Source organism: Zootoca vivipara, chromosome 13 (assembly GCF_963506605.1).
Source record: "Zootoca vivipara chromosome 13, rZooViv1.1, whole genome shotgun sequence".
NCBI lineage: Eukaryota > Metazoa > Chordata > Lepidosauria > Squamata > Lacertidae > Zootoca > Zootoca vivipara.
In genome coordinates, this window is record NC_083288.1 from 8,711,244 (window position 1) to 8,736,934 (window position 25,691).

At 45.8% G+C, this 25,691-nt stretch overlaps 3 protein-coding genes across 5 annotated transcripts in view; 1 reads left to right on the forward strand and 2 right to left on the reverse strand.

The window, feature by feature from the left end:
* The window catches only part of INTS10 (integrator complex subunit 10), a 55,293-nt gene extending 40,638 nt beyond the window's left edge, over positions 1–14,655 (reverse strand). The window contains exon 1 of the mRNA XM_060282257.1: positions 14,355–14,655. The gene's annotated coding sequence lies outside the window, so the exon portion shown is untranslated. The remainder of the gene's footprint in view (positions 1–14,354) is intronic.
* The window catches only part of CSGALNACT1 (chondroitin sulfate N-acetylgalactosaminyltransferase 1), a 35,867-nt gene extending 12,111 nt beyond the window's left edge, over positions 1–23,756 (forward strand). For 2 of the 3 annotated variants that reach the window (XM_035136586.2, XM_060282258.1), the window contains exons 2-9: positions 2,562–2,673; positions 5,856–6,765; positions 11,997–12,213; positions 13,724–13,825; positions 17,569–17,747; positions 18,296–18,390; positions 20,107–20,188; positions 20,708–23,756. In XM_035136586.2, coding sequence (XP_034992477.2) covers positions 6,135–6,765; positions 11,997–12,213; positions 13,724–13,825; positions 17,569–17,747; positions 18,296–18,390; positions 20,107–20,188; positions 20,708–20,991 — 1,590 coding nt within the window. In that variant the 5' untranslated portion in view covers positions 2,562–2,673; positions 5,856–6,134 and the 3' untranslated portion in view covers positions 20,992–23,756. The remainder of the gene's footprint in view (positions 1–2,561; positions 2,674–5,855; positions 6,766–11,996; positions 12,214–13,723; positions 13,826–17,568; positions 17,748–18,295; positions 18,391–20,106; positions 20,189–20,707) is intronic. The other variant, XM_060282259.1, reaches the window with a different exon arrangement.
* The window catches only part of SH2D4A (SH2 domain containing 4A), a 36,521-nt gene continuing 32,561 nt past the window's right edge, over positions 21,732–25,691 (reverse strand). Inside the window, exon 9 of the mRNA XM_060282073.1 lies at positions 21,732–24,059. Coding sequence (XP_060138056.1) covers positions 23,967–24,059 — 93 coding nt within the window. The 3' untranslated portion in view covers positions 21,732–23,966. The remainder of the gene's footprint in view (positions 24,060–25,691) is intronic.

Consider the following 25,691-nt stretch of genomic DNA (forward strand, 5'->3'; position numbering starts at 1 on the left):
TAGAACAACACTGTTTAAATTTCCACAATGCACAATTACGGACGTACTGGGAACTTTCTGCTCAGATGTTATAGTAGGTGTTATTTTTCCAGTACTTTCTGATCCTACACTTTCTCCAAGTACTTCAAGGCCATGGCCACAGCCTCTTCCCTCCTACCCCCAACCTCACAATGTTATCATGTTGGTGGCTTCGAGAACACTGTCCAACCATCTCGTCCTCTGTCGTTCAGCAAACCATGAGTTAGATTTCTTCCCCCACGAGGTACAACCTCAGCCATGCTACCCCCTCCTAGCCAAAGAGAACCAAACAGATCCATGCAAATTTAAGTAACTGTACTACCTAACTACCAAAGATTTACAAAGCAGGTAGAATTTCAACTATTTGCCTCTTTAGTGTCCTTTGATTTATGTTCCCACCTCCTAAACAAACAGGAAAAACAGGATTGTCCTATATGAGAATGAGAATGCCTTTGGATGATAACATCAAAGTTTTGCTTTTTAGGGGTCATAAGACTCTTTGCTGTTTTTGCTCCAACCGACTAACTCTGGCTACCCCTCTGGAAATTTAGAAAATAACTAACACATGAGATAACAGGGTTTATTGTGGGAAAAGATGCAACTCACCTGAGAAAAGCTATACACAGTATACTGGGGCCTGTGTAGTCATTAGGGAGGGGTAATTTATTTGCAGTTCTTTTACTTTGCTGTGTCCCCACCTGAAATCGCTCAAAGCCCTAAATGTGTAGTTACAAGAAAACAAATTAGCATATGGAAATTGTATGCAAATGTATGCCATGGACCTTTTAAGAATCTAGCGACACCCCTGCCATTGAATGCCCCCTGACCTTTCCTTGAATATTCCTCCCCCGCCCCAATAAGTTCCAAAACAGGGTGGGTGGGTGGGAGGAAAGCTGGTGCAGTAGGGAAGGATATCTGAATAAGGGCCTGTATATTTAAGAAAGTATTGCTCTTGAGAACCATTTGGCAGTTGCTGTTTGAAGAGCTCTCTGACCAAAACCTTGAATGTTGCTGCCGCTTTAAGAAATAAACAGGAGTATTCATCTAAACTGCTAAGGTGTAATTTTAGTTTATACCCGTTAGCACACAACTAATCCTTTCACGGCTTCTGTCACTGCTGTCAAAGGCGTAATTGTGCAAAATGAAGTGTAGGGACACAGCTGCATTTCATATTCCTTGTGGACCTCCTTCGATGAATAGATATCTGTCAGAAGCCACTTTGCACTTGGGAGACTGCAGGGTATAGGCATTTGGCAAATGCCTAAAAGAGGGAAAAGGTGTTAAGCTGTTTATTTTTTATTTTTTATTAAGGGTTTTCTTGGTTTGCAAAGATGTGTTAAGCTGTTGACGCTGATACAGGAAGAATGGAGGGAGAGGCAGGCCTCAGCCTGGTGCTAAAACTCAGTAGCTTGTTTTTTTAATTAAGAATGCCGAATGCATTCCAACCGTAGGCAGTCCTCGGGGCCAAGCAAATGACTTAAAAATGGGTGTTCAAACGCATATAAATAGCCATAAGAAATATGAAGTAAATATGATGTAATACTGCAAGAATGACACAAACAGATTTTCCAGAACATTCACACAGTGCATTTATAAGTGCTAAGAAACCTGGAGGGATGGCCATATGAAGGTGCCGCCTGCCGAGCTTACGCTGGCTGGCAGTGGTTCTTTAGGCTCGGGAAGAGGGTCCTTCCCATCATCTGCTATATGAATGGCATCCCATGAAACGGTTAGCAGACATTGCAGCTTGGGTGAACTAGATTGGAACAAGTTTCTGGAGTTCAAAGGCTTTATGCATGCAGGAACTATTTATAGGATGAGTGGTGAGTGGAGACAGAAGGGAGGGCAATAGCAGACATCTTGTCTGGAGACAGCAGCAACATGGCTCAGCTCTTTAAGGTGAAGTTAACTTCGACATAGAGGCTTACAAACAAGTGCTGGCTGGGTTGCTAGATGAACAGTGCCCACTGGTGGTTAAAAGTAACACATCCAATAACTGAACTATGGCCTTCTCGGTAGTGGTGCCCTCCCTGTGGAACACCCTCCCTTCAGATGTCAAGAAGGAAATAAACAACTATCTGACTTTTAGAAGACATCTGAAAGCAGCCCTGTATTGGAAAGTTTTTAATGTTTGATGCTTTATTATGTTTTATATATTCTGTAAGCTACCCAGAGTGGCTGGGGAAACCCAGCCAGGTGGGCGGGGCATGAATAATAAAATTGTTGTTGTTGTTTTATTATCAATATAATCAGCAGTTTCCATCAGCAGAAACATCCCAAAGCGATCAACAATAAAACAACTGCAAATCCAAAGAGATACAGGCTGAGATAAGAATCTCCACTTGAAAGGCTTGCTGAAAAAATGAGGTCTTCAATAGGCACCAATAGAGAGAATAGAGACGGCACTTATCTGATATGTAATGGGAATGAATTCCAGAGGGTGGGCTGATTCCTACAACACATAGAATGGACCTCCTAGTGACAAGATGCAGAGTACTGTACAGTAATAGGCTGGGTATGTAATTTGTGATATGGTCTTTTAGGGCGCCATCTGATTTTTTAACTGGATGTGCCAAGGAACTTGGGCCTTTCAGAGGTTGCTGAGCCATGCTCACCCCCTGCACCCCCAAGGATGAACAATAAGAAATTTACAAGGTAAGGACCATGTCCATGATATCAATGTAAATCATTTCAAGCATCATGATTGTGAAAACCTAATTTGACTTGGGTAAAACATTCAAAAAAATAGGTGCTAAGCTTGAACAGGGCATGGGGGCGGGGGGGGACACTTGTACAGCACATTGCCTTTCCCTTTCTTAACACGTCAAGGCTGAGCTTTCATTATATCACTGTGGTCACCGGAGGCAGATCTGTTGGGGCAAAGGAATCACTGCCCCACCAACCTCAGCCTGCTGCCAGCCAGCCCCCAGCCCCACCCCACAACCAGACTAGCCATTGCCTGTCAGCTTCTCATTCTTTAGTCTAAAACAGGGGTGGCCAGCTTCCAAGAGACTGCGATCTACTCACAGTTAAAAACTGGCAGTGATCTACCCCCTTTTTGGGGTCCAGGTCAAAGTTGTTGAGCTTCTTTAGGGAGGAGGAAAGTGATGCTGAGCTTTTTTTTTTTGGAAGGAAACCCTTGTTTTTGGTGGTTCCGCTCAAAGTTGTTGAGCTTTTTTGGGGGAGGAAAGCCCTATTTTTTTAGGGGTGCAGGGCAAAGACGTTGAGCTTTTTTTAGGGGAGCCAAAGTTTTTTAGCTTCTTTGGGGGGGAGCCACTAATCTACCAGTGATCTACCACAGACACCCAGTGATCTACTGGTAGATCATGCTCTACCTGTTGGACATGCCTGGTCTAAAACATGGGTAGGCAAACTAAGGCCCGGGGGCCAAATCCGGCCCATGGACGGTCCAGGAATCAGTGTGTTTTTACATGAGTAGAATGTGTGCTTTTATTTAAAATGCATCTCTGGGTTATTTGTGGGGCATAGGAATTCGTTCATTCCCACCACCACCACCCCCAATATAGCCCGGCCCCTCACAAGGTCTGAGGAACAGTGGACCGGCCCCCTGCTGAAAAAGTTTGCTGATCCCTGGTCTAAAAGATCGCCTCACCTTTGATATATGCATCTGATCTGACAAGGGCCTCCTAGAGATGCCAACTTATCAGAAAGCCTCTTGCACACAGTATAGTTCAGTACTTTATTACGGCCATAGGCCCATATCAAGATATCAACACAAAACAATGTACATCGTACAACAGAACAAAACAAAGCAAAAGTAAACAAAATCAATTCCATTCATAAAATCCTATCCCTATAAATATTATAAAATTACAATTACAAGGTAAAAAATATCACTTAGATCATCTGGTCACCACTATAAATCAAACATTAGGGCAAAAAATCAATAATCATAAAGTAACCCATTTTTCCTCTTGTAGGATAGAACTGCAATCAGGTATCTAGCTACAAGGAGTGATCTACTTGGCTCATTATCCTGTAACAGATATGTTAACTGGGATTCCGAAGTCTTATCCAAAGTTTCAGATATTAAGGGGGATAAAAATCTGGTCCGAGGGACCATGTGCAAGGGGCAACAGAATAATATATGATGGAGGGATTCTATGGATCTGTTGTCACATGCACACAGAACTGAACTCTGACCTTCCGAGAACCTATTATTCACAACATTGCAAGGAAAGACATTAAATCTTGCCTTAATAAAGGCAAACCTATGGGCCGCGCACACAGTATAGGAATCGGACCCTTTATGCATTGCGGCACCTGCCCTTTGGAATTCCCTCCCCTGGAATACTAGGCAAGTGCTGTTACTGTAGTGTTTTCAGTGCTTGTTGAAGACCATCCTCTTTCGACAAGCAAGGACCTTCCTCGGTCCTGTACCTGTACTGGAATTGCTTTTAATTGTTTTGTCACTCTTGCGCCTGCTGCCCTGGGCTCCTTTGGGAGGAGGAAGCGCAACATATAAATGTATATCTTCACCTCAGCGTTTCCCACGTAGAACTCAGCAGCAATAGGACGAGGGCAAAACTAGAAGCTCTGTCTGTCGTTGGCTCTGCTTGCATGCCTCTCTGCCTTCCGCTCTCAATGGGCAGCAGCTGACATGGACAGAGATCTGAGAAGTACATTGCGGCCAGCTCAGACTTCCTCTCCAAGCAAAGGCCAGTCACACAATTCAAACGTCCACACTAAATAACACAATTCCAGATGGGTGCTATTGACAATGAATCAACTGGAGTACCAAGTTCAATGAGTCAATTCACAGAATCGCCGTGGATGGAGAGGATTTGGGTGGGCCAGCTTTATCAGCCAAGAGGCAGAGTTTTAAAATTGACGTTCTCTAACACTGCAGCAGGTGGCGCTGTGGTTAAACCACTGAGCCTAGGGCTTGCTGATCAGAAGGTCGGCGGTTCGAATCCCTGTGACGGGGTGAGCTCCCATTGCTTGGTCCCAGCTCCTGCCAACCTAGCAGTTCGAAAGCATGTCAAAATGCAAGTAGATAAATAGGAACCGCTACAGCGGGAAGGTAAACGGCGTTTCCATGTGCTGCTCTGGTTTGCCAGAAGCGGCTTTGTCATGCTGGCCACATGACCTGGAAGCTATACGCCGGCTCCCTCGGCCAATAATGCGAGATGAGCGCGCAACCCCGGAGTCGGTCACGACTGGACCTAATGGTCAGGGGTCCCTTTACCTTTACCTTTACTTAGGTCCTACATTACCACTGCAGTAACAGCAAGAAATTGAATAATCAGAAACTACTTATGTAACTGAAGACTAGGCGTGCCCCGGGGTGGGGTGGTGGGGCTCTTGTTCAGAAAAGAAACGAGGGGATGCCTTTTTTGCCATCTCAAAATGCTTCTTTGCTCCATTTCAAAAAACCATTAATTAAAAATCATTGGCAGTTGTCCATTAAATCAGCCATCAATGACACTACTACAGATCCAGGAGTCTTTGCCCTGAGAACCTTTTGGTGGTCTCAGAAGAACTTCCAGTGGGCCCCTTTTGAGACAGTCTCCACCCGACCTTTATTTTGGATCACATAACATGAACCAAAGAATACCATCCTTGGAAGGCCCCAGTGCAAAACCCAGGCTACATTGGCTCATTAAGTACGTACCGAGAGCCCAGACAATCAACCTACATTTAAAAAATAAAATAATGCACCTCTGAAGGAAGCTATTAAACACCGGGCACTAGGAAACTGTTGATCAGGTTTCATTTCCACAGATCATATCTTGCAATGAGTCAGACATGAGTAAAACGGCCTCTTTTGAAGATGAATTTCCTCACACAGTGTATTCATCTAATTTGCCTTTCAGATCGCTCTCCATTGCTGCCAGCCAACAAGACTGAAACGGCATCGGCTGATGCCATTGAGTTGCCTCACACTGTTGCCTTTTTACGCTTGCCTTTTGATGCGTGCAATGCTGCCCTGTTCCCTCCACATTACCTGCGTGCCGCTAAGAGAGCATTCGTCAACGAATCCAGGTGTGCCCATGCACGCAGCTTGCAAACTGGGTCCTGGGAAAAGCTGCTGCAGACCTTAGACCCGGCACAGGAGGGATATGTGGGCGCTGCCGCCAGATGCTTAGCAGAACATGGTTCGCCGAGGGATCGTGGCATGGCTCCCTCGGGTGGCCGTTCTGCTGGTGGTCCTCTGTTGTGCGGTGTCCGTGCTCTACATGCTGGCCTGCACCCCGCGAGGGGACAACCAGCAGCTTGCCTTCCCCAGAGTCAACAGCCCCACGGGAAAAGAGGAGTACCAGGCCATCTTGCAGGAAAGGGAAGAGCACCACTGGGACTACATCAGCAGCCTGAAGAGGCAGATTGCAGAGCTGAAGGATGAGCTCCAGGAGAGGAGCCAGCAGCTGAAGAACATGCAAGGCCACAGCACGGACTCGTTGGGAGTGGGGATAGACCAGCGGGACCCCGAGAAGCCCCAGAAAGCCCTCTTGCAGTTCCTGCATTCCCAGGTTGACAAAGCCGAGGTGCACACGGGGATGAAGCTGCCCAACGAGTATGCCGCGGTGCCCTTTGAGAGCTTCACCCTTCACAGAGTGTACCAGCTGGAGATGGGTCTGACGCGTCACCCCGAGGAGAAGCCGGTGCGGAAGGACAAGCGGGATGAGTTGGCGGAGGCTATTGAGCTGGGCTTGGAGACTTTGAACAGTCCAGAGAGAAACAGCAACACAAACCGCCGGGCGTATTCCCCCTCTGACTTCATAGAAGGTGTGTATTCTCAGGGATTGGTGAGGGAGTTTCTTGGAGGGAATTCCTTAGACAAGGTGGGAGACTCCTTTTCTATCCTCAGGTAGAAGCTAAGCTAGGCTTGAATGGGCTTGTAAGTGCCGGTGTTCCAATGTCCCTTTGGTAAAGCTCAGTAGCAAAATACAGAAAGACTCTAAAAACTGAACAGTAACAACAAAGGGCCAATTCTACCTGGTGCCTATCTCTCTGATTACTTTCCCCAGATAATCCGTATCTGTGTTCCCAAATCACATTTTGGGGGTGTATAATTCCCAAACATCTTAGGTAAATACCTAAAAGGCTTAGTGCGTGAAATGGGTTTTTAGTGAAAATGAAACCAGAACACTTATACAAACACTCTGATGACAGAAGGCGGCCTGTTTGAGGCAAATTTTTCTTTTGAAAAAATTGTATCACATTTCTAGTTACAGGTAGGTAGCCGTGTTGGTCTGAGTCGAAGCAAAATAAAAAAATTCCTTCAGTAGCACCTTAAAGACCAACTAAGTTTTTATTTTGGTATGAGCTTTCGTGTGCATGCACACCTCTTCAGATACACTACTTCTTCAGTGTATCTGACGAAGTGCGCATGCACACGAAAGCTCATACCAAAATAAAAACTTAGTTGGTCTTTAAGGTGCTACTGAAGGAATTTTTAAATTTTGTATCACATTTGTATCCCATCTTTCCTCCAAGGAGCTCAAGGTGGCATACCTGGTTCTCTTCCTCCCCACTTTTTAACCTGCCAACAACCCCGTGAGGTAGATTAGGCTGAGAGACTGCGATTGGCCCAAGGACACCTAGTGAGATTTGTGGCCGAGCAGCGAGTTCAACGCTAGACTCCCCGATCCTAGTCCACCATTCTAACCATCACACCACATAGTGCAGAATCTGTGGGTTTTTTTGGCAAAATTCCCCCCCCTACCCACATCCACTACTTATCAACCCCCCCAGCCAACCCCAGATGTTTTCTCCCGGGTAGTATGCTTTCAGATATTGGAACCCAGCTTAGTGCAGGGCAGGATGACAACGGAAATTAAGCTTTGGGGGAGAAAGCCACAGACACAGGTTTAAACCAAAGGCCCTACTGCCATCATTTGAGCCTTGTTAGGTACAGTGGTAAAGGTAAAGGTAAAGGGACCCCTGACCATTTGGTCCAGTCATGACCGACTCTGGGGTTGCGGCGCTCATCTCGCATTATTGGCCGAGGGAGCCGGTGTACAGCTTCCAGGTCATGTGGCCAGCATGACAAAGCCACTTCTGGCGAACCAGAGCAGCACACTGAAACGCCGTTTACCTTCCCGCTGTAGCGGTAGCTATTTATCTACTTGCACTTTGACGTGCTTTTGAACTGCTAGGTTGGCAGGAGCTGGGACCAAGCAACAAGAGCTCACCCCGTCGCGGGGGTTTGAACCGCCAACCTTCTGATCAGCAAGCCCTAGGCTCTGTGGTTTAACCCACAGTGCCACCCGCGTCCCATGGTACAGTGGTACCTCAGTTTAAATATACAATTGGTTCCGGAAGTCTGTACTTAACCTGAAGCGTACTTAACCTGAAGCGAACTTTCCCATTGAAAGTAATAGAAAGTGGATTAATCCGTTCCAGACACGGAGTACTTAAACTGAAAGTACTCAAACCGAAGTGTATTTAAACCGAGGTATGACTGTATATCTAATTTCTGCTAAGTGCAGCAACCAGTTTTTGTGTTTCATTTTTTATACTTGCAATAAAATTAAAAATACAGGCAACAAAAAGGAAGAATAAAATATAGCAAGGTCGATATTTTGAAGAAAAATGAAAGGGAATGGGAAACTGAGGAGCAAAGTAACTGTTGACCAAGTTTGGGTGTGCAAATTATTTAGCTGAATCATAAGGGGAAATGAGCATCTATATTTGCTTGGAATGTGGTCAGAAACTTGGAAGACTTCTATATACAAGAAAAAGGGAAATCACGGCACCTTTAACAGCTTTTTTAAATAAAACAATGGAAGGCCTTCCTTTCTGCACTTGCTGAGTAACTTTGTATACAGTATAATCACTGCATCCCAAATTTGATCAATCTACTGCTGTTGTTTGGGAGATGTCCAGCACGACTTCAACCTTCTCTGCTGCACACAGTTGCTTAAGAAGCAATTTTGACTGATTTTCTTTCCTCTCGGCACTCAGAGGCAGCCTTCTTAAGAAAAAGCAAAGCACAGGACAAACTCTTCTGGCTTGCATATCAATAGCAAAACTGCTTAATTGTCTCCTGAAAGTCTAGCATAGAACTTCATCCCACCTGACGCAACTCCTCTAGCTGCAAAGTCATCTACATTCCTACAGAAGAGAATAACAACACAGCTTCAAAATTAGTTGACTTCTTAACTCTTTCAGTGGCAGTTCCTTGCTTCAGGATTAGGACTTCCACTCATGAGAACGGGAAACACACCAGTTGCTGCAATGGCTTTGTTGAAATGTGTTTTTAAAAGTGTGCGGCTTTCCAAAGGATGGCGTATAAAGCAGTTTTATGCAATTCTTTCACAGAGGCTGTGTTGATGACACATGCTTTCTGGTTTTTTTAGGGGTTCAGGCCAAAGTTGTTGACCTTTTTTAGGGAGCAGGGAATGACCCATTCTAGAGGCCGGCACAGGGAGAGTGGGCGGGGCTGGAAGGGGACCAGCGATCGACCGCGATCTACAAAAACCTCGCAGGGATCGACCTGTAGATCGCAATTGACATGTTGGACATCCCTGTACAGTAGTATTGCATGGGATTCGGGGGCTCATCTAGACGAACCCCCGGCAATACAGGAATCTCAGCTAAAGCATCCATGACAGATGGCCACCCAACTTCTGCTTAAAAGCCTCCAAGGAAGGAGAGTCCATTACCTCCTGAGGGAGACTGTTCCACTGCCGAACAGCTCTTACCATCAGAAAACACTTCCTGATGTTTAGTCAGAATCTGCTTTCTAGTAACATGGGCTTGAGAGCAGGAGAAAACATTCTCTGTGTGACAGCCCTTGAGATATTTGAAGATGGCTATCATATCTCCTCTCAAGTCTCCTCTTTTCCAGGCTAAACATACCCATCTCCTTCAAGCGATCTTCATAAGGCTTGGTTTCCAGACCCTTGATCATCTTGGTTGCCCGCCTCTACACACGTTCCAGCTTGTCAATATCCTTCTTAAATTGTGACACCTAGAATCGGGCAGAGTATTCCAGGTGTGGTCTGACTAAGGCAGAATAGAGTAGTACTATTACTTCCCTTCATGGGCATAGCCATGATTTTTGTTGGGGGGGGGGACATGTCTTTTGTTAGGGAGGGCAGAACCTTAGTTTGCTATGTATTTTCATTGATTTTTACTGATTCAACTGCCCCTCCTTGCCCCCCCCGGCTATGCCCACACTCCCCTTGATCTGGACACTAGATGTCTGTTGATGCAGCCTAGAATAGCATTAGCTATTTTTGCTACATCAGTGAGGCCAAGAGGGGAGGAGGTCTTGTTGTCTGGGCAGCCCAGGACTTCCATACACACTGCCCACGCTTACGCCTCCACAGTCCCCCCCCCCGATGGTGCACTCTTCCATTGTCTCTTGAGATGGACAGATGCCAACAACAGCAGCAGCAGCAGCAACAACAACAACAAATAACACTGTTGACTCATGTTAAGCTTGTGGCCTACTAAGACCCCTATATCCTTTGCACATGTGCTATATTTTTGCAGCTGGTTCTTCCTGCCTAAGTGTAAAACCTTACATTTGTCCCCGTTGAAATCCATTTCGTTAGTTTGCAGTACTGTATTATGGGTGGATAAGTGGAATTATATCAGTGTTGGACCACGAGGAAGACAGGCTTCAGGGAGGGTCTACTCGGCTGGCGCTGGTGTCAGCTGTTAGCTGGGAGACTGAACAGCCTCAGCAAAGCCCAGCTCATGAGGAGACTCTCCCTGGAGCCCAAAGAGGACCCTTTTGGAATGGGAAAATCAGACGATATCTAAGGGAAGCTGCAGCATCAAAACCTTTGGGAAGCAATTTGACTGCCAGTGCCAAGGAGATTTCCCAGTAAACACACTTTACACAGTGGCGGAGGAAGGGGGCAGGGGGGCAGTCTGCCCTGGGTGCCATCTCTGATGGGTGACAAGAAGGGACCCCGCCGACAAGAAGCTGCCACCGCCGCAAGCGAAGGATCCTGTTGCCACGAGCGGAGGACCGTGCCGCTGCCGCCGCGAGCGAAATATCCCGCTGCCCATACAACACTCAAGTGTGCGCCCTACATAGCGCCGCCGTGCATGCGCCATGCGGGCAGTTTGCCCCTCCCCTGTGGGCAATTCGCCCCGCCCCCCGACACCCCACCCCAGGTGACGGAGAGCCTTCCTTCGCCCCTAACTTTACAGAAGGCTACTCAAATTCTGCACTGTTTTTATAGTTGAATTTACACAAATCCCAGTTTGTAATGTTGCTTTGTCTTCATCTTGCTTGACAAGCCCTCTGAGGGCCAGCAGGAAATGTCCCTAAATGTGTGTGTCCCTCCCGCTCCCCAGCCAAAGCACCCCCATCACAAATATTTAATAACCAGCCAATTTCTCTCTTAATTAACTGCCTACTTTAGGTGAATCAAATGGAATAGGAACAGCTGTTGGGACTGAAGAGTGTCTGAAAAACCAAAACAGAACTTTGCTTAACTCTTCCCTTAAACATTATATTTTTCCACGAACTTCACATCTTCCTACCGTAGGAGATTCACAAGAAAACAAAATTTATAAGGAAATAACTTCAAGTTGAGAACGAGATGAAAACCTTGTCTACAAAATCAAGGGAATACAAAATTAGTCTTGCAGCAAGCCCCAAGTGCTACGTTTTTCTCCCCACATGAGCAGGAAAAAAACGAAGTACAGTGGTGCCTCGCTTAACGAATGCCCTGCTTAACGAAATTTCCGCTTAACAAAATGATTTTTTGAGCGGAGCTTGCCTCGCTAGACGAATGCGTTTTACGAAAAAATCGTCTAGCGAATCGCGGTTTCCCATAGGAATGCATTGAAATTCAATTAATGCGTTCCTATGGGCAAAAAAAAAAGTCGGAAAAATTCAGTGCATTCCTATGGGATTTGCTAGACGAATTTTTCGCTATAAGAAAAGACCCGTGGAACGAATTAATTTCGTCTAGCGAGGCACCACTGTATAAATCTGCACTCCTGAAATCCCTTGCTAACCGCTGCATTCCCCTTTGTTTTCCTGACAGGCCTTCGCCGGACAGAGAGAGATAAAGGCACCCTGTACGAGTTGATATTCAAGGGAGGCAAAGCATATGAATTCGAGCGAATTGTCCTATTCAGACCGTTTGCCCCCATCATGAAAGTTAAGAATGAAAACCTCAATATGGCCGACACCCTTATCAATGTCGTAGTCCCACTGGCTAAAAGAGCCAGCAAGTTTCGGCAATTCATGCAGAATTTCAGGTGAGTAAAGTTGCATGCTCTCACTGCCTTCCCACATCCATGCCCCAATACTTCATCTTTGGTAATAATGGCTTTTCTTACAAATATGCAAGCAGAGAATCAGCACAGGAAAGGCTGCATATTTTGTTTCGCTTTAATTATTTACAATTTTATTAAGTTTCTTTCAGGTTTTACCTTACCCTTATCCCCTAGCTTAGCGGAAGAGTACAGTCAAACCTTGGTCTCTGAATGCCTCCATTTTAGAATGTTTCAGCCAGGGGCGTAGTTAGCTGCTCTGGTACCCGGGGCGGTGGTGGCGGGGCGATCCGCCCATGGGGGTGGTGTGGCACGCTGCCCATGGAATCCACCTGGCGGATGCAAGCCCCATGCTGCCATTTCGGGCAGCGTGGGGGCCCGAGCTACCACGTCACTCCTAGGAGAGACGCGTGGCTCGGGAGCGCTGCAGGCCAGGCCCCGCAGTAAGTGCCACCCCTGCGGAGTGCCATTTTGTCACCCCCTCAGGGATGACACCTGGAGCGGACCGCCTTCCCACCCCTTCCTACGCCCCTGTTTTTGGCTCCTGAATACTGAAAACCCAGAAGTAAGTGTTCTGGTTTTTGAACGTTTTTCGGAAGCCGACACAGCTTCCTCTTGAGTGCAGGAAGCTCCTGCAGCCAATCAGAAGCTGTGCCTCGGTTTACCTTCGACAACCAAGGTTTGGTTGCTTTTCATGCCAAAGGCCCCGGTTTCATTCCTTGGCATCTCATGGCCTTACCTTCCAAGTCCCGGACTGCAGAATCTGGGACCGGCAGCCGTGTGACACCGGAAGTTGCGTTGACGTAACTTCCGGTGTCGCTTTGCCCTTCTATGGGCACCAAAAATGGCCGCCACCAGCTTCAAAAGTAGCTTCTACACATGACCGGAAGTGTGTCAACACAACTTCCAGTGTCGCCCCGCCCATCTATGGGCACCAAAAATGGCCACCGACGACAGCGGAAGTCGCGTTATGCACTTCCGGTCATGCGTAGATGCAACTTTTGAAGCCGGCGGCGGCGGCCATTTTTGGTGCCCATAGAAGGGCAAATCAGAAAGAAAAAAAATGGCCGCCAGCAGGAGAAAAACGGGAGACAAAGTGATACGGGGGACCATCGGGGAAAGGTAAGTACAAACAGGGGTTTCCCGGGGAAAACGGGGTACTTGGCAGCTATGCTCATGGCTGAACCTTTGTACAGTACAGGATGAAAAAAGAGCAAACCAGGTTGGGTCCTTAGGCTCTCTCCAGCTACTGCGGAAAAGTCCGAGTCCCCAAAACCCAGTTTTAACCAATCGTATCCAGGGAGGTGCATGTGCATAGATGCACACAGAGTGTCCCTGCCCTTCTATCCCCGCATCATATAACACATGATACTCAAGCCGAAACTATGAAACCCCACACAAAACCAGTAGCAGAACTGGGGGGTGGGTGGGCGTCACTGTGGCCAGATCATGCATAATGGAAGGAAGGAAGCTTAAGCATTTACTTCTGTTCCAGGGAGATGGGCATAGAGCAGGACATGAGAATTCACCTCACTATAGTTTACTTTGGGAAAGAACAAATGAGCGAGGTCAAAGGAATCCTTGAAAACACTTCCAGGTGAGTACGAACCCGGGTGCCGTCCTTTCATCGGAAATCAAAGGGAAAACATTAGTGGCAAAGCCATGTTTTTGTTTGGGTTGGAAGGCCTGTTTTTGTACCAGCAATGTTGCATGACCCGGCTGTGGTTTCTCAGTGGAAAGAGGAAACCGCTTTGTTGTGTCTACATGCTCAGAGGCGCATCTCATCACATGTTATCCCTAATAATAGTTTCTGAAACTGGGTACCTGGGCCAGACAGAGTGGGAGGGAGCAGGAGAGCCTATTGGCCTTGGCTCCAAGCTCAAATGGGGCCTCAGATTTAGACGCTTGTTAATTTTTTTAGCATTTGTAAGTTCCACGTTTTTTTAAAAAAATTGCTCCTCAGACTAAAATGTGACACACGCTGTCAGTTCTGAGCTGCCACTTTAAGCAACTAAGAGATGCGATTGGGCAAAAGCCTTTTTTTAAAGGTTTTGTTTTGTTAACTGCTTTAGTTTCTGTCATATGACGGAGGTAGAAATGCTCATAAATAACAGGAAAAAATATACCTGCTCTAATGGCAGTAGCTCAGGAGCCTCAAAAGCTGGAAGAGGCAAAAGCCTTTCTAGACCTGAAAGATGGTCAGCTGGATACTTGGATCAAACTCAGCTCCCTGTTAGGAAAAGAAATTCCAGTTAATATTATTATTACCATCTACTAGATCAGGGGTGGCCAACTCTCAAGAGACGGCAATCTAGTTTCAGGATTAAAAACTGGCAGTCATCTACTGTACCTCTGTTTTTTAGGGGTTCAGCTCAAAGTTGTTGAGCTTTTTTTAGGGAGAAAGGAGCCCTGTTTTTAGGGGTTAAAAAAAGCTTTTTGGGGGGGAACTTCCGTTTTTTGGGGGAAGGGGGTTAAAGGCAAGGGACAAAGGGGTAAAGTCACTCTCAAAAGGAGCGCTATGGATGAAAACAGCAGCACAGAGAAATCTCCGTCTTCCCTTCCAGAGATGAAACGACAATGGAGGGCAGGGCAAGGGGGCGTGGCAGGAGTCTGTTTTAGCGACGCTAAGGAAAGGGAGCCAGAGATCGCAATCAACCTGTTGGACATCCCTGCACTAGATAAACTCGTTTCAGAATTTGTCCTGCACCACCCACCGGTGGCGCTGTGGTCTAAAGCACAGAGCCTAGGGCTTGCCGATCAGAAGGTTGGCGGTTTGAATCTCCGCGATGGGGTGAGCTCCTGTTGCTCGGTCCCTGCTCCTGCCCACCTAGCAGTTTGAAAGCACATCAAAGTGCAAGTAGATAAATAGGTACCGCTCCGAAGGGAAGGCAAACGGCATTTCTGTGCACTGCTCTGGTTTCACCAGAAGCGGCTTAGTCATGCTGGCCTGGCCACATGACCCAGAAAAACTGCAGACAAACGCCGGCTCCCTTGGCCAGTAAAGCGAGATGAGTGCCGCAACCCCAGAGTCGTCCGCGACTGGACCTAACAGTCAGGGGTCCCTTTCCCTTTACCTATCCTGAAAGATCTGTCAAATGTAGCTGAGCCTTCTAGCATGTGGAATTGTAAATAGTGGCAACCAGAGGGAGTGGAACCATTTCCCTATGAGCTTGAGCAAGTGCCAACATTTATGACACTTCCGTGTCTACTAAAAACACATTTGTACTCTCAAGCCTTGTCTCCAGCAAGATGCTATACTCTTTAATGCTGCCCTGAGTTACCAGCTGCTTTCAGTCTTTTGTGATGCTGGTGTCCGGTATGTATTTTAAGATTGCCGTTCACCAGCTGGAGACTGATGTGAAGGGCAGTCTAGAAAAGTTTGAATTTAAATAAAGACTAGTTACAGGTAGGTAGCCGTGTTGGTCTGACGCAGTCAAAACAAAATAAAAAAATCCTTCCAGTAGCACCTTAGCTTAAAACCATTGCCAAACTTAAAACCATGGAGAGACCTGGTCTGAATAAGGACACTGGATTCTTATCTCATTATACATGATCAAGCTTTCTTTAGCACCTCAGCACTTGCTTTTTTACATTTTGTGATGTGGTTTCTCATCAAGGCACAATGCAGCTCAGCCAACTTAGCATTCAGGACTCAAGGCCATTCCAGCAGCCACCACAACAAATCTGTTTGTCATTAAGGTGCCACAAGACCCTCTTATTCCTTCACTGGTGACGAGTGCTCCTGTTCGGTGCACAACTCATACCTCTTCTTTGCTTTGTGGTTCCTTTTATTTCCCCAATATATTATTTAGTAATGCAAAAAAAGACATTATATTGTTTTTTCAGCAGAAAGTACTGTGCAGATCACACTATTACATTAAACTTGACAAAAAATAACGAGTAAGATCAACTACCTTCCCCAAATCTTTGATTCCGAAAAGGCAATAAAAACCACCCTTATTTCAGTAACTCTATTTAAATATCTTGTTACGTTTTCTCTTGCATGATTATACCTGTAAGTTATGCTTATGTAGCAATGATGATTGGATCTTACAGCAATATCCCATGATTTCCTGAACATTGCCCAGAATTATGTACCATTTTAAAAACATGATGACATTACCAAAAGCTCTGCACTTAATTGCCCCATATTCTACAGCATTAATCATCAGGCATCCTTTATAAGTGCTTCAATTTGTGGGTGATTAAATACAATAAATAAAGGTAAAGGGACCCCTGACCATTAGGTCCAGTCGTGACCGACTCTGGGGTTGCGCGCTCATCTCACATTATTGGCCGAGGGAGCCGGCGTATAGCTTCCAGGTCATGTGGCCAGCATGAAAAAGCCGCTTCTGGTGAAACCAGAGCAGCACATGGAAACACCGTTTACCTTCCCGCTGTAGCGGTTCCTATTTATCTACTTGCATTTTGACGTGCTTTCGAACTGCTAGGTTAGCAGGAGCTGGGACCAAGCAACGGGAGCTCACCCCGTCACAGGGATTCGAACCGCCGACCTTCTGATCAGCAAGCCCTAGGCTCAGTGGTTTAACCCACAGCGCCACCTGGGTCCCTACAAATACAATAAATACCCCGACTTAAAAAAATATGTATCACATTTACTGATGTCAGAGTTTTATATATTTTATTCCCTATTCAGTTCTAGGTATTCTCCTGAATATTAATTCCCAGATCCTATTTGGGGGGAATGTTGTTGTTGTTGCTGCTTATTTTAGCTCTTTATTTGTCTTCCTAAAGAGGCCAAATAATGCTTATGTTGGACTACTGCAATGCGCTCTATGTGGGGCTACCTTTGAAGGTGACCTGGAAACTACAACTAATCCAGAATGCAGCAGCTAGACTGGTGACTGGGAGCAGATGCCGAGACCACATAACACCAGTCTTGAAAGACCTACACTGGCTCTCAGTACGTTTCCGGGCACAATTCAAAGTGTTGGTGCTGACCTTTAAAACCCTGGCCTAAACGGCCTCAGCCGAGTATACCTGAAGGAGTGTCTCCACCTCCATTGTTCTGCCCAGACACTGAGGTCGAGTGGCGGTTCCCTTACTGTGAGAAACCAAGTTACAGGGAACCAGGCAGAGGGCCTTCTCAGTAGTGGTGCCTGCCTTGTGGAATGCCCTCCCATCAGATGTCAAAGAAATAAAGAACTATCTAACGTTTAGAAGACATCTGAGGCAGCCATGTTCAGGGAAGTTTTAAATGTTTGATGTTTTAACGTATTTTAAATCTCTTGTTGGAAGCCGCCCAGTGGCTGGGGAAACCCAGCCAGATGGGCAGGGTATAAGTAATTGATGATGATGATGCCATTCCTCCTTATATAGATCAGCCAACTTCAAGAATTATACCTTCATTCAGCTGAACGAAGAGTTCTCAAGAGGGAAAGGCCTGGACGTGGGTGCACGGTTTTGGAAAGGAAGCAATGTTGTCCTCTTCTTCTGTGACGTAGATATATACTTCACAGCAGAATTCCTCAACACATGTAGACTGAACACACAACCAGGTATAGCTATCCTTAGATTTAGACCTTGGTCTGGTTTGCCAACATAGAGCGTTCATCCATGCTTGTCCCATGCCTGGAAATCATAGATCCAAGTGTTTCTCCGCTTTTCTAGGCATGGGTCCAAGTGGTTTTGCCTTTGCCCCGCTGCTTTCCCCTGGAAAACCCACTCTTTAGTGCTAAATTGGAACAAATGGCAATCAGCAGGAAACCCGACTGCTTCCCCACCCCCATTCAGTGCTAAACCACGGGCTTCCCTGGGGGAAAGTGGTGGGGCAAACGGAAGTTTGGATGAGCCCCTTTGACACAAGGTTAGTTGGGATCCCATGCACTCAGCAGTAAAGTTGCTATCCAAACGATATCCACTTTAATCAGCAGAACAAAGAAATCCAAAAAGTTGGATTCTTTTTCTACAAAAGGATGCAAACCCCCAAGGGCACTTAAATTGAAGGCTGTGAACAGAAAAGTCAACACATTCCAGAAAAAAAATGTACAGTATATGCAAACTTAGCACAAATAACCCAGTTTTTTCAACACTCTCTCATTTTTAGGGAAGAAGGTGTTTTACCCAGTTCTTTTCAGCCAGTATAACCCAGGCTTAATTTATGGACACCATGATTCCATTCCACCTGTAGAACAGCAGTTGGTAAGTAAATCGGTTAAATGGCTTTAAACGATGTTTTAAATCCATATATACTAAAAAAGGCGCACTTAAACGTTATCCCGCCTAAAATATGGAACCGTTTCAGCTCAAAATCTTTTTAAAATTGTGACGCACCGATTAGAAGGCAAAGGAGCTTAGAACTGTGGTTTATGAATATGCTGAGAAAGGGCTGCAAGGGAACTTTCGGACTTGTCTCTATTTTCAGGTGAGAGTCGATCACCATCAAATTCATGTTGCGCAGTTATAGTTCATTGGGAAGTCTTGTGCAACAAATCTGTTCCCCCCAAAAAACTGGACTTTTTGAAATAAGGGGGCATGATACGGAAATGCATTGGGGAGTTTGGGACAAGGCTCGCTTCAATGCAGCATCAGCTAACACCCCCAGATAAATCAGAATAAATGCTCATTAAAGAGGCAACATCATCTAATCTGCCTGCAAACAAATCAGGATGAACACGCAGTAATGATGTCATCTCAAAGCGGCCTTAGTATTCAAATCCCAAACCTCAGCTTGTCTGAAATCAGCAAAAATATGAATACAGTCATACCTCGGTTTAAGTACGCTTAATCCACTTTCCATTACTTTCAATGGGAAAGTTCACTTCAGGTTAAGTACAGACTTCCGGAACCAATTGTGTACTTAAACCGAGGTACCACTGTAATGGACTATTACATTCCAAGGCTACCATGAGACACTCTTTCTCTGTAGCCTCCCCAGGCTGCAGGGTGGGGATAATAACAATGGCCTGCATTTGTATTAGCAGGGCAAAGTTTAAAATGTTTTAAAACTCCACAAGTCCACATTTTTTTTCCATACAAAATAAAAGTCAAGAGTCCAGGAGTCTTTGCTTCTACTTTGTTTGGTGCTGCTGGTGACTGCTGACCAATCCTGGATTTCTCCATCATTTCAAGCATCACTAACAAGCCTTGTCTCCAGATGATGGAAGTGTCAGTCTACTATCTATCTATCTATCTATCTATCTATCTATCTATCTATCTATCTATCTATCTATCTATCTATCTATCTATCTATCTAAAGAAGTCTATAGCAGCATGAGAGTTTCAAGGAGGGATCCAGTAGCAGATTTATTTGTTATGGATATAGCTAAAAACGCAGGTGGCGCTGTGGTTTAAACCGCAGAGCCTAGAGCTTGCCGGTCAGAAGCTCGGTGGTTCGAATCCCTGTGACGGGGTGAGCTCCCGTTGCTTGGTCCCAGCTCCTGCCAACCTAGCAGTTTGAAAGCACGTCAAAGTGCAAGAAGATAAATAGGGACCGCTACGGCGGGAAGGTAAACGGCGTTTCCATGTGCTGCTCTGGTTTGCCAGAAGCGGCTTTGTCATGCTGGCCACATGACCTGGAAGCTGTACGCCGGCTCCCTCAGCCAATAATGCGAGACGAGCGCCGCAACCCCAGAGTCGGTCTCGACTGGACCTAATGGTCAGGGGTCCCGTTACCTTTACCTTTATAGCTAAAAACAAAGACTGTGTAGGGACCTCACAGACTAGGTGGACCAGCTGAAGACATGCTAAGTCCTTATTGTGTCTCTGATTCTAACATGTGCGATGTAGCTCTTAGAATATGAAAGAACGGCAAAGGTGAGAGATAAGGGAGTGTTAACTGACTGCAGCTGGAAGCAGCTACCGCACAGGGATAAATGATCTTTATGTGAAATATGCACACACCTTTTTTTCTTCCAGGTTATAAAAAAGGAGACAGGGTTTTGGAGAGACTTTGGTTTTGGAATGACTTGCCAATACCGCTCTGATTATATCAACATTGGTAAGAAATGAAATCAAATTAATATTAATTTAGATATTAAATCCGATCAAGGCTTGTTCCCACCATGCCAAATTGGTGCTACCTTTATGTGGGGCACAATCAAGCCTCTTCTCTGGACCCTTATGGCTCCCAAGCCATTTTGGGAATACTGTACAGTGGTACCTCCGGTTGTGGACGGGATCCGTTCCGGAGCTCCAGTCAGATCCCAAGGTTTCCGTAACTGGAGGTGCTGCTTCTGCGCATGCGTGCGGCGCAGTTTCTGCACATGTGGGTGGCGCGTAGAGTGCTTCTGCGCATACGCGCATGGCGAAAGCTGGAAAAATACTTCTGGGTTTCCCAAAGGATACGTAACTGGAGGTGAATCCAAAAGACTCTTGCAAGTAAAGAAACACATTGACTGTCAGCGCAGTTGATTTCTCGCAGTGGCAACCCTCTTGAAAGACTTTCCCATCAGCTCCAGGGCCCACAGGTCTCTCTCCGTGTACCACAATCGCATGAAACCTGTCTTTTCTTTCTTAGGAGGATTTGATCTCGGCATCAAAGGGTGGGGAGGAGAAGATGTACATCTGTACCGCAAATACCTTCACAGCAACCTCCTTGTGGTCAGGACGCCTGTCCGGGGCCTCTTCCACCTCTGGCATGAAAAGCACTGCCTGGACGAGCTGACCCCGGAGCAGTACAAAATGTGCATTCAGTCCAAGGCCATGAATGAAGCCTCTCATGGCCAGCTGGGGATGCTGTTCTTCAGGCGGGAGATCGAGGCTCATCGGCGCAAGCAGAAAGCAAGCCATAAGAAGTCTTGAAGCCAAAGAAGGCCTTACTTGGAGATAAAGACCAAGAACCTCAATAGCTGACTCAGAAGGGTGTTCCCAAAACCACACTCGCAGGAGAGGAAATGCTCTTCTCTTGGTTATTCCTTGCGGGGCTTTTGATACCACCTTAGCCTTTTATCTGTGCCACACTGCAGCATTGGGCGATGCCATTGTGGCATGGAGAATAGCTTTCCCCCAACCCCTCAACGGTTTGATATTTGAAGGACAAACAAAATGGTTTTCCAAACTTTTGACTGATGCTGCAATAGGATGACACAAAGCTTTACATTTTATCAAATGGGTAGCGAGGTGCTCCTAAACTTGGATTGAATGAAATCCCAGGTTGATCTTTACAGAGTGGAGGCCAGAGGAGCCTGCAATGTTGAAATGAGCTTACTGACGATAGCCCCGATCCAGTTTTTTCTAGACCAGTGGCCCTAGATAGGGAATGCACACACATATCTGGGCCACGTGCGCAACCAACCCAATTCAACAGGCGTTATTAGATAAGCACCATAACACAATGACTGGGGTCCGGGTCCGGGCTCTCTTGCCAGACAAGCATTTAGATGTTTATCCAACGACTCCTAGCAGCAAGAAAGCGAACAATGAAAGTGGAATGTATTAGCTCTATATGGAAGCCAACACCATTATCACAATTCTCTCTCTCTCTCTCTCTCTCTCTCTCTCTCTCTCTCTCTCTCTCTCTCTCTCTCTCTCTCTCTCTCTCATATACACCCACCCACACGCCTCAGAAAGCCATATCTTCTGAACTTCTGCGGAGTCAGTAAAGATAATATGGTCACTTTTCCTTGAGTGCTATCAGCTACAGTATCCTTCTTTGCTTATCCTCAACAGCACACTTTGGGTTTTGTGTCCCTTTGTGCACACTTAACATGCAAAGAGCTGCTGAGATGTAGCACAATTTTAACGGAATTGCAAAATGTTTTTGTGAATAGATCTAACGTCGTCAAGTGGATTGGTAAATAAAGCCAAGAGGGCCTTTTACCTAGAAGCACCAGTCCTGACTTGCACTGAACCTCATACAGTTTGGAGACATTAAGGAGAGATGGATTTAACAGACAATGATTTTTTTGTCTATGACTTGACATTAATATTAGCTGACTTGGATTTTTCTTACTCTTACGCGCTTGAGGTTCCAGCCTTTCAAACAGAGCATCATTTAAATACAGACACAGATGAAAATAGAAGGTATATATTTCCTGACATACTGGTACCTAGCTGTACAAACAATTAGATAATACTGATAATTGAAAAGCAAGGCTCTATAGTGGAGCCTTGTCCAGATTCTGCACATAGAAGGCAAATAGTCTCTTTTAAAATTTCAGCCACTTTGTCTTTCATTTTGGCAAATCTTGATCCAGAGTTTCTCACTCCAGGCCCCTGCAGACAAGCAGTATTTTTTATTCTGCAACATGTTACTGACTCAATAATAGTGCATTTAGCGATGGATTTATACTGGACCGTCCACACATGATTCCACTTTATTAGTCGTTCTGCGCTGCTTCCTCAATGGTATTGCAGTGGCTGCTGTCTGGAGGGGCGCTCTTTGTACTATAGCTCTACCAAAGCAGGACAAAGAATAAACTGGAACATTTCTGGTACAAAAAGTGACAGGACTTTGGGAAAAAGTAACGGGAAGTGCACTGATTGGAAAGGAAGCAGTGTGTCCACCCTGAAACGTTTGAAGGCACAAACAGTATTGGAAGTGGAATCAAGTACGTACAACTTTCCCAATCCCATCATGAAGGCACAATGGGGGCCCAGCCACACTTTTCCGTTTCACCCCTCGGTTCAGTGCTAAACCACAGGTTTTCTGGGGGAAAGCAGTGGGGCAAAGGCAAAACCACCCAGACCCTGCTTTCAAGGCACAGGGGAAGAAGCGTGAGTCTAAAAACGGTGGCCCTCCACAGTGAATTGAAGAACACAATTAAAATGGGATTCAGGCAATGGACGAGTCCATTCCTTTACAGAGAGACGGCTTGGTTAAAAAACCCACAACATCTCCCAGCAAAAAAATAGCAACACTCCTTTTTAGCAGCCCTATTTCCATACCAAGAGCCGGCATTCAAAATCCCCATCATTGCACCCGCAACACATGAGCATCCATTGCGAAGGACTGTTCTTTTATCTGCTGATCATTTACTCTGCAACAGTCTGTAATGCATTGGGTGCTGAAGCAGGTAGTATGTCTGTCTGGACGGCTGTGGAGTAATGAAAGGCAAACAGAGCGTGGGGACAAATTTCCCTTCATGCACGCTGGAGTCACTTAGCATCTGCCACCTGCAGAGACTGAGCGTCTAGCGAGTTCTGGAGAGGGCTGAAACTGGGAGAACTCTCCTGCATGGATGTGCCACACTGGCAGGTTTTAAAGGCACCCCAACAACTGCAAAGACAAAATGGGGATAAGCCAGGGGGGACAGGATTTCACCGGGGTCTGATTGCAGGAAATGCAGGCAGTTTGAAGATACGAACAGAGGCCTTACTGCTCTTGTCCACATTCACTTGCCACTGGCTAATGGGAGCAACCCTATTTCTGCATTTGTGGCTTTCGCTAATAATACAACCCTTTCAAGTATTTACAGGAAATGTGAATTACACTTTGGAAATGTTCTATGTCGCCTGATTGAACAGGAATACACAAGGGCAGGATTCAGCCTGAACAAAGGTGTCTATGGAAAGTTTTAATTGCTGTAATTATCTTTCAAAATAGATTTATTCTTTTTGCTATTTTCTTTACGATTCTGCCTCCTGTTCCTTTGTATCTTCTTGTCACTTGCGGCAGCTATCCAGCTATTTCAATTAGCAAAACGTACTTGCACCATAACTTCGCCGTTTCCGAGGATATTGTAAGAGCTGAAGGGAGCTAGCTCAACTTCTGCCCGCTTCACAGCTATCCATTCAAGAGAGGTTCTTCACATGGTAGAGGATGGAAATGTCAGGCTTCACTCGAAAAGATCAAGGTAGTCTGGCTCCTCCCCTTGCTGGCCACAGGGGTAACACAGAATCTCTTTTCCAAAAGAGGTGATGGGCTCCTCCTAATAGGAAGAAAGCCAGTACAAATTTAGGTTCCAGGGGTCTAAAATCCTCCACAATCAGCCATTCACTAGATACTGGTCAATCAGTTTAGAATCCTAGAATTCTAGTGCTGGAAGAAGGGACTCTGAGCATCATCTAGTCCATGGATAGGCAACCTAAGGCCTGGGGGCCGGATCCATCCCAATCACCTTCTAAATCCGGCCCGCAGATGGTCCGGGAATCAGCGTGTTTTTTACATGAGTAGAGTGTGTGCTTTTATTTAAAATGCATCTCTGGGTTATTTGTGGGACATAGGAATTCGTTCATTCCCCCACCAAAATATAGATAGATAGATAGATAGATAGATAGATAGATAGATAGATGATAGATAGATAGATAGATAGATAGATAGATAGTCCGCCCCCCCACAAGGTCTGAGGGACAGTGGACCGGCCCCCAGGTGAAAAAGTTTGCTGATCCCTGATTTAGTCCAACCCCCTGCAATGCAGGAATATGCAGCTGGCAAACCTGCAACTTTGATGTTATCAGCAGCACGCTCTAACCAACTGAGCTATCCAGGCTGGTAATCAAAGCAGGCAGATGAGCAGCATTTAAGGTAGCTGAGGATACCATCAGTAGATATCAGTCTAGCTTGGGGTAAACAGAAATCTGATTTCAGACAGCAATCATGGCGGGCTCTTCGCCCAGTGGATTCGAGGTCAGCTTTAAGACAACATATACAGTGGTGCCTCGCAAGATGAAATTGATTCGTTCCGCAAGTCATTTTGTATTGCGAAAATTTCGTCTTGCGGTTTTCCAATTTAAACAAATCAAAGCAAAAAAAAATCGTCTTGCGAATCAACAAAAAGATAGGAAAACGCTTTCATCTTGCGAGTTTTTTTGTTGCGCGAGGCATTCGTCTTGCGAGGTACACAAGACTTTTAGAACCACATGTACATTCCAGCAAGTGAACTCCTGGAATAAACTATAGTAGTAGCCATGCTTTTTTGCTTTGTGTGTCTGGAGATCTACTTCTCCCTTTTGTGGGGTGGGTGGGTATTGTTTTCTATAAAAGTGGTGCACAGACATTCTTCTCTTTCAGTTTTCATCATTCACCTTGCTCCAAAGATAATAAATATGGAAACATTTTAAAAAGCCGTTGTAGAACTGCTCTGGTGAAAGGAGGGAAGTGATATAATATAGCAGGGGTGGCCAACTCCCAAGAGACTGTGATCTACTCATAGAGTAAAAAAACTGGCAGTGATCTACCCCCTTTTTTGGGGTTCAGGCCAAAGTTGTTGAGCTTCTTTTAGGAAGGAGGAAGGCCCATTTTTGAGGGCTTCGGATCAAAGTCGTTGAGTTTTTTCAGGAAGAAGGTAAAATGCTGAGCTTTTTAAAGGGAAGCCACAGTTGTTCAGTTTCTTTGTGGAGAGCCAATGATCTACCAGTGATCTACTGCAGACGTCCAGTGATCTACCAGTAGATCACGACCTACCTGTTGGGCATGCCTGTAATATAGTATGTCCATATCACCACAAGTGCCAACCAACAGGTACTAAGGGAGCAAGCCAACAAGCAGGCCCACCCTCCAGGGTGGGGGCACTTTACCTTTCCCATCTAGAACTGGTTCAGTAGCCTTGAAGCAGAAAAGG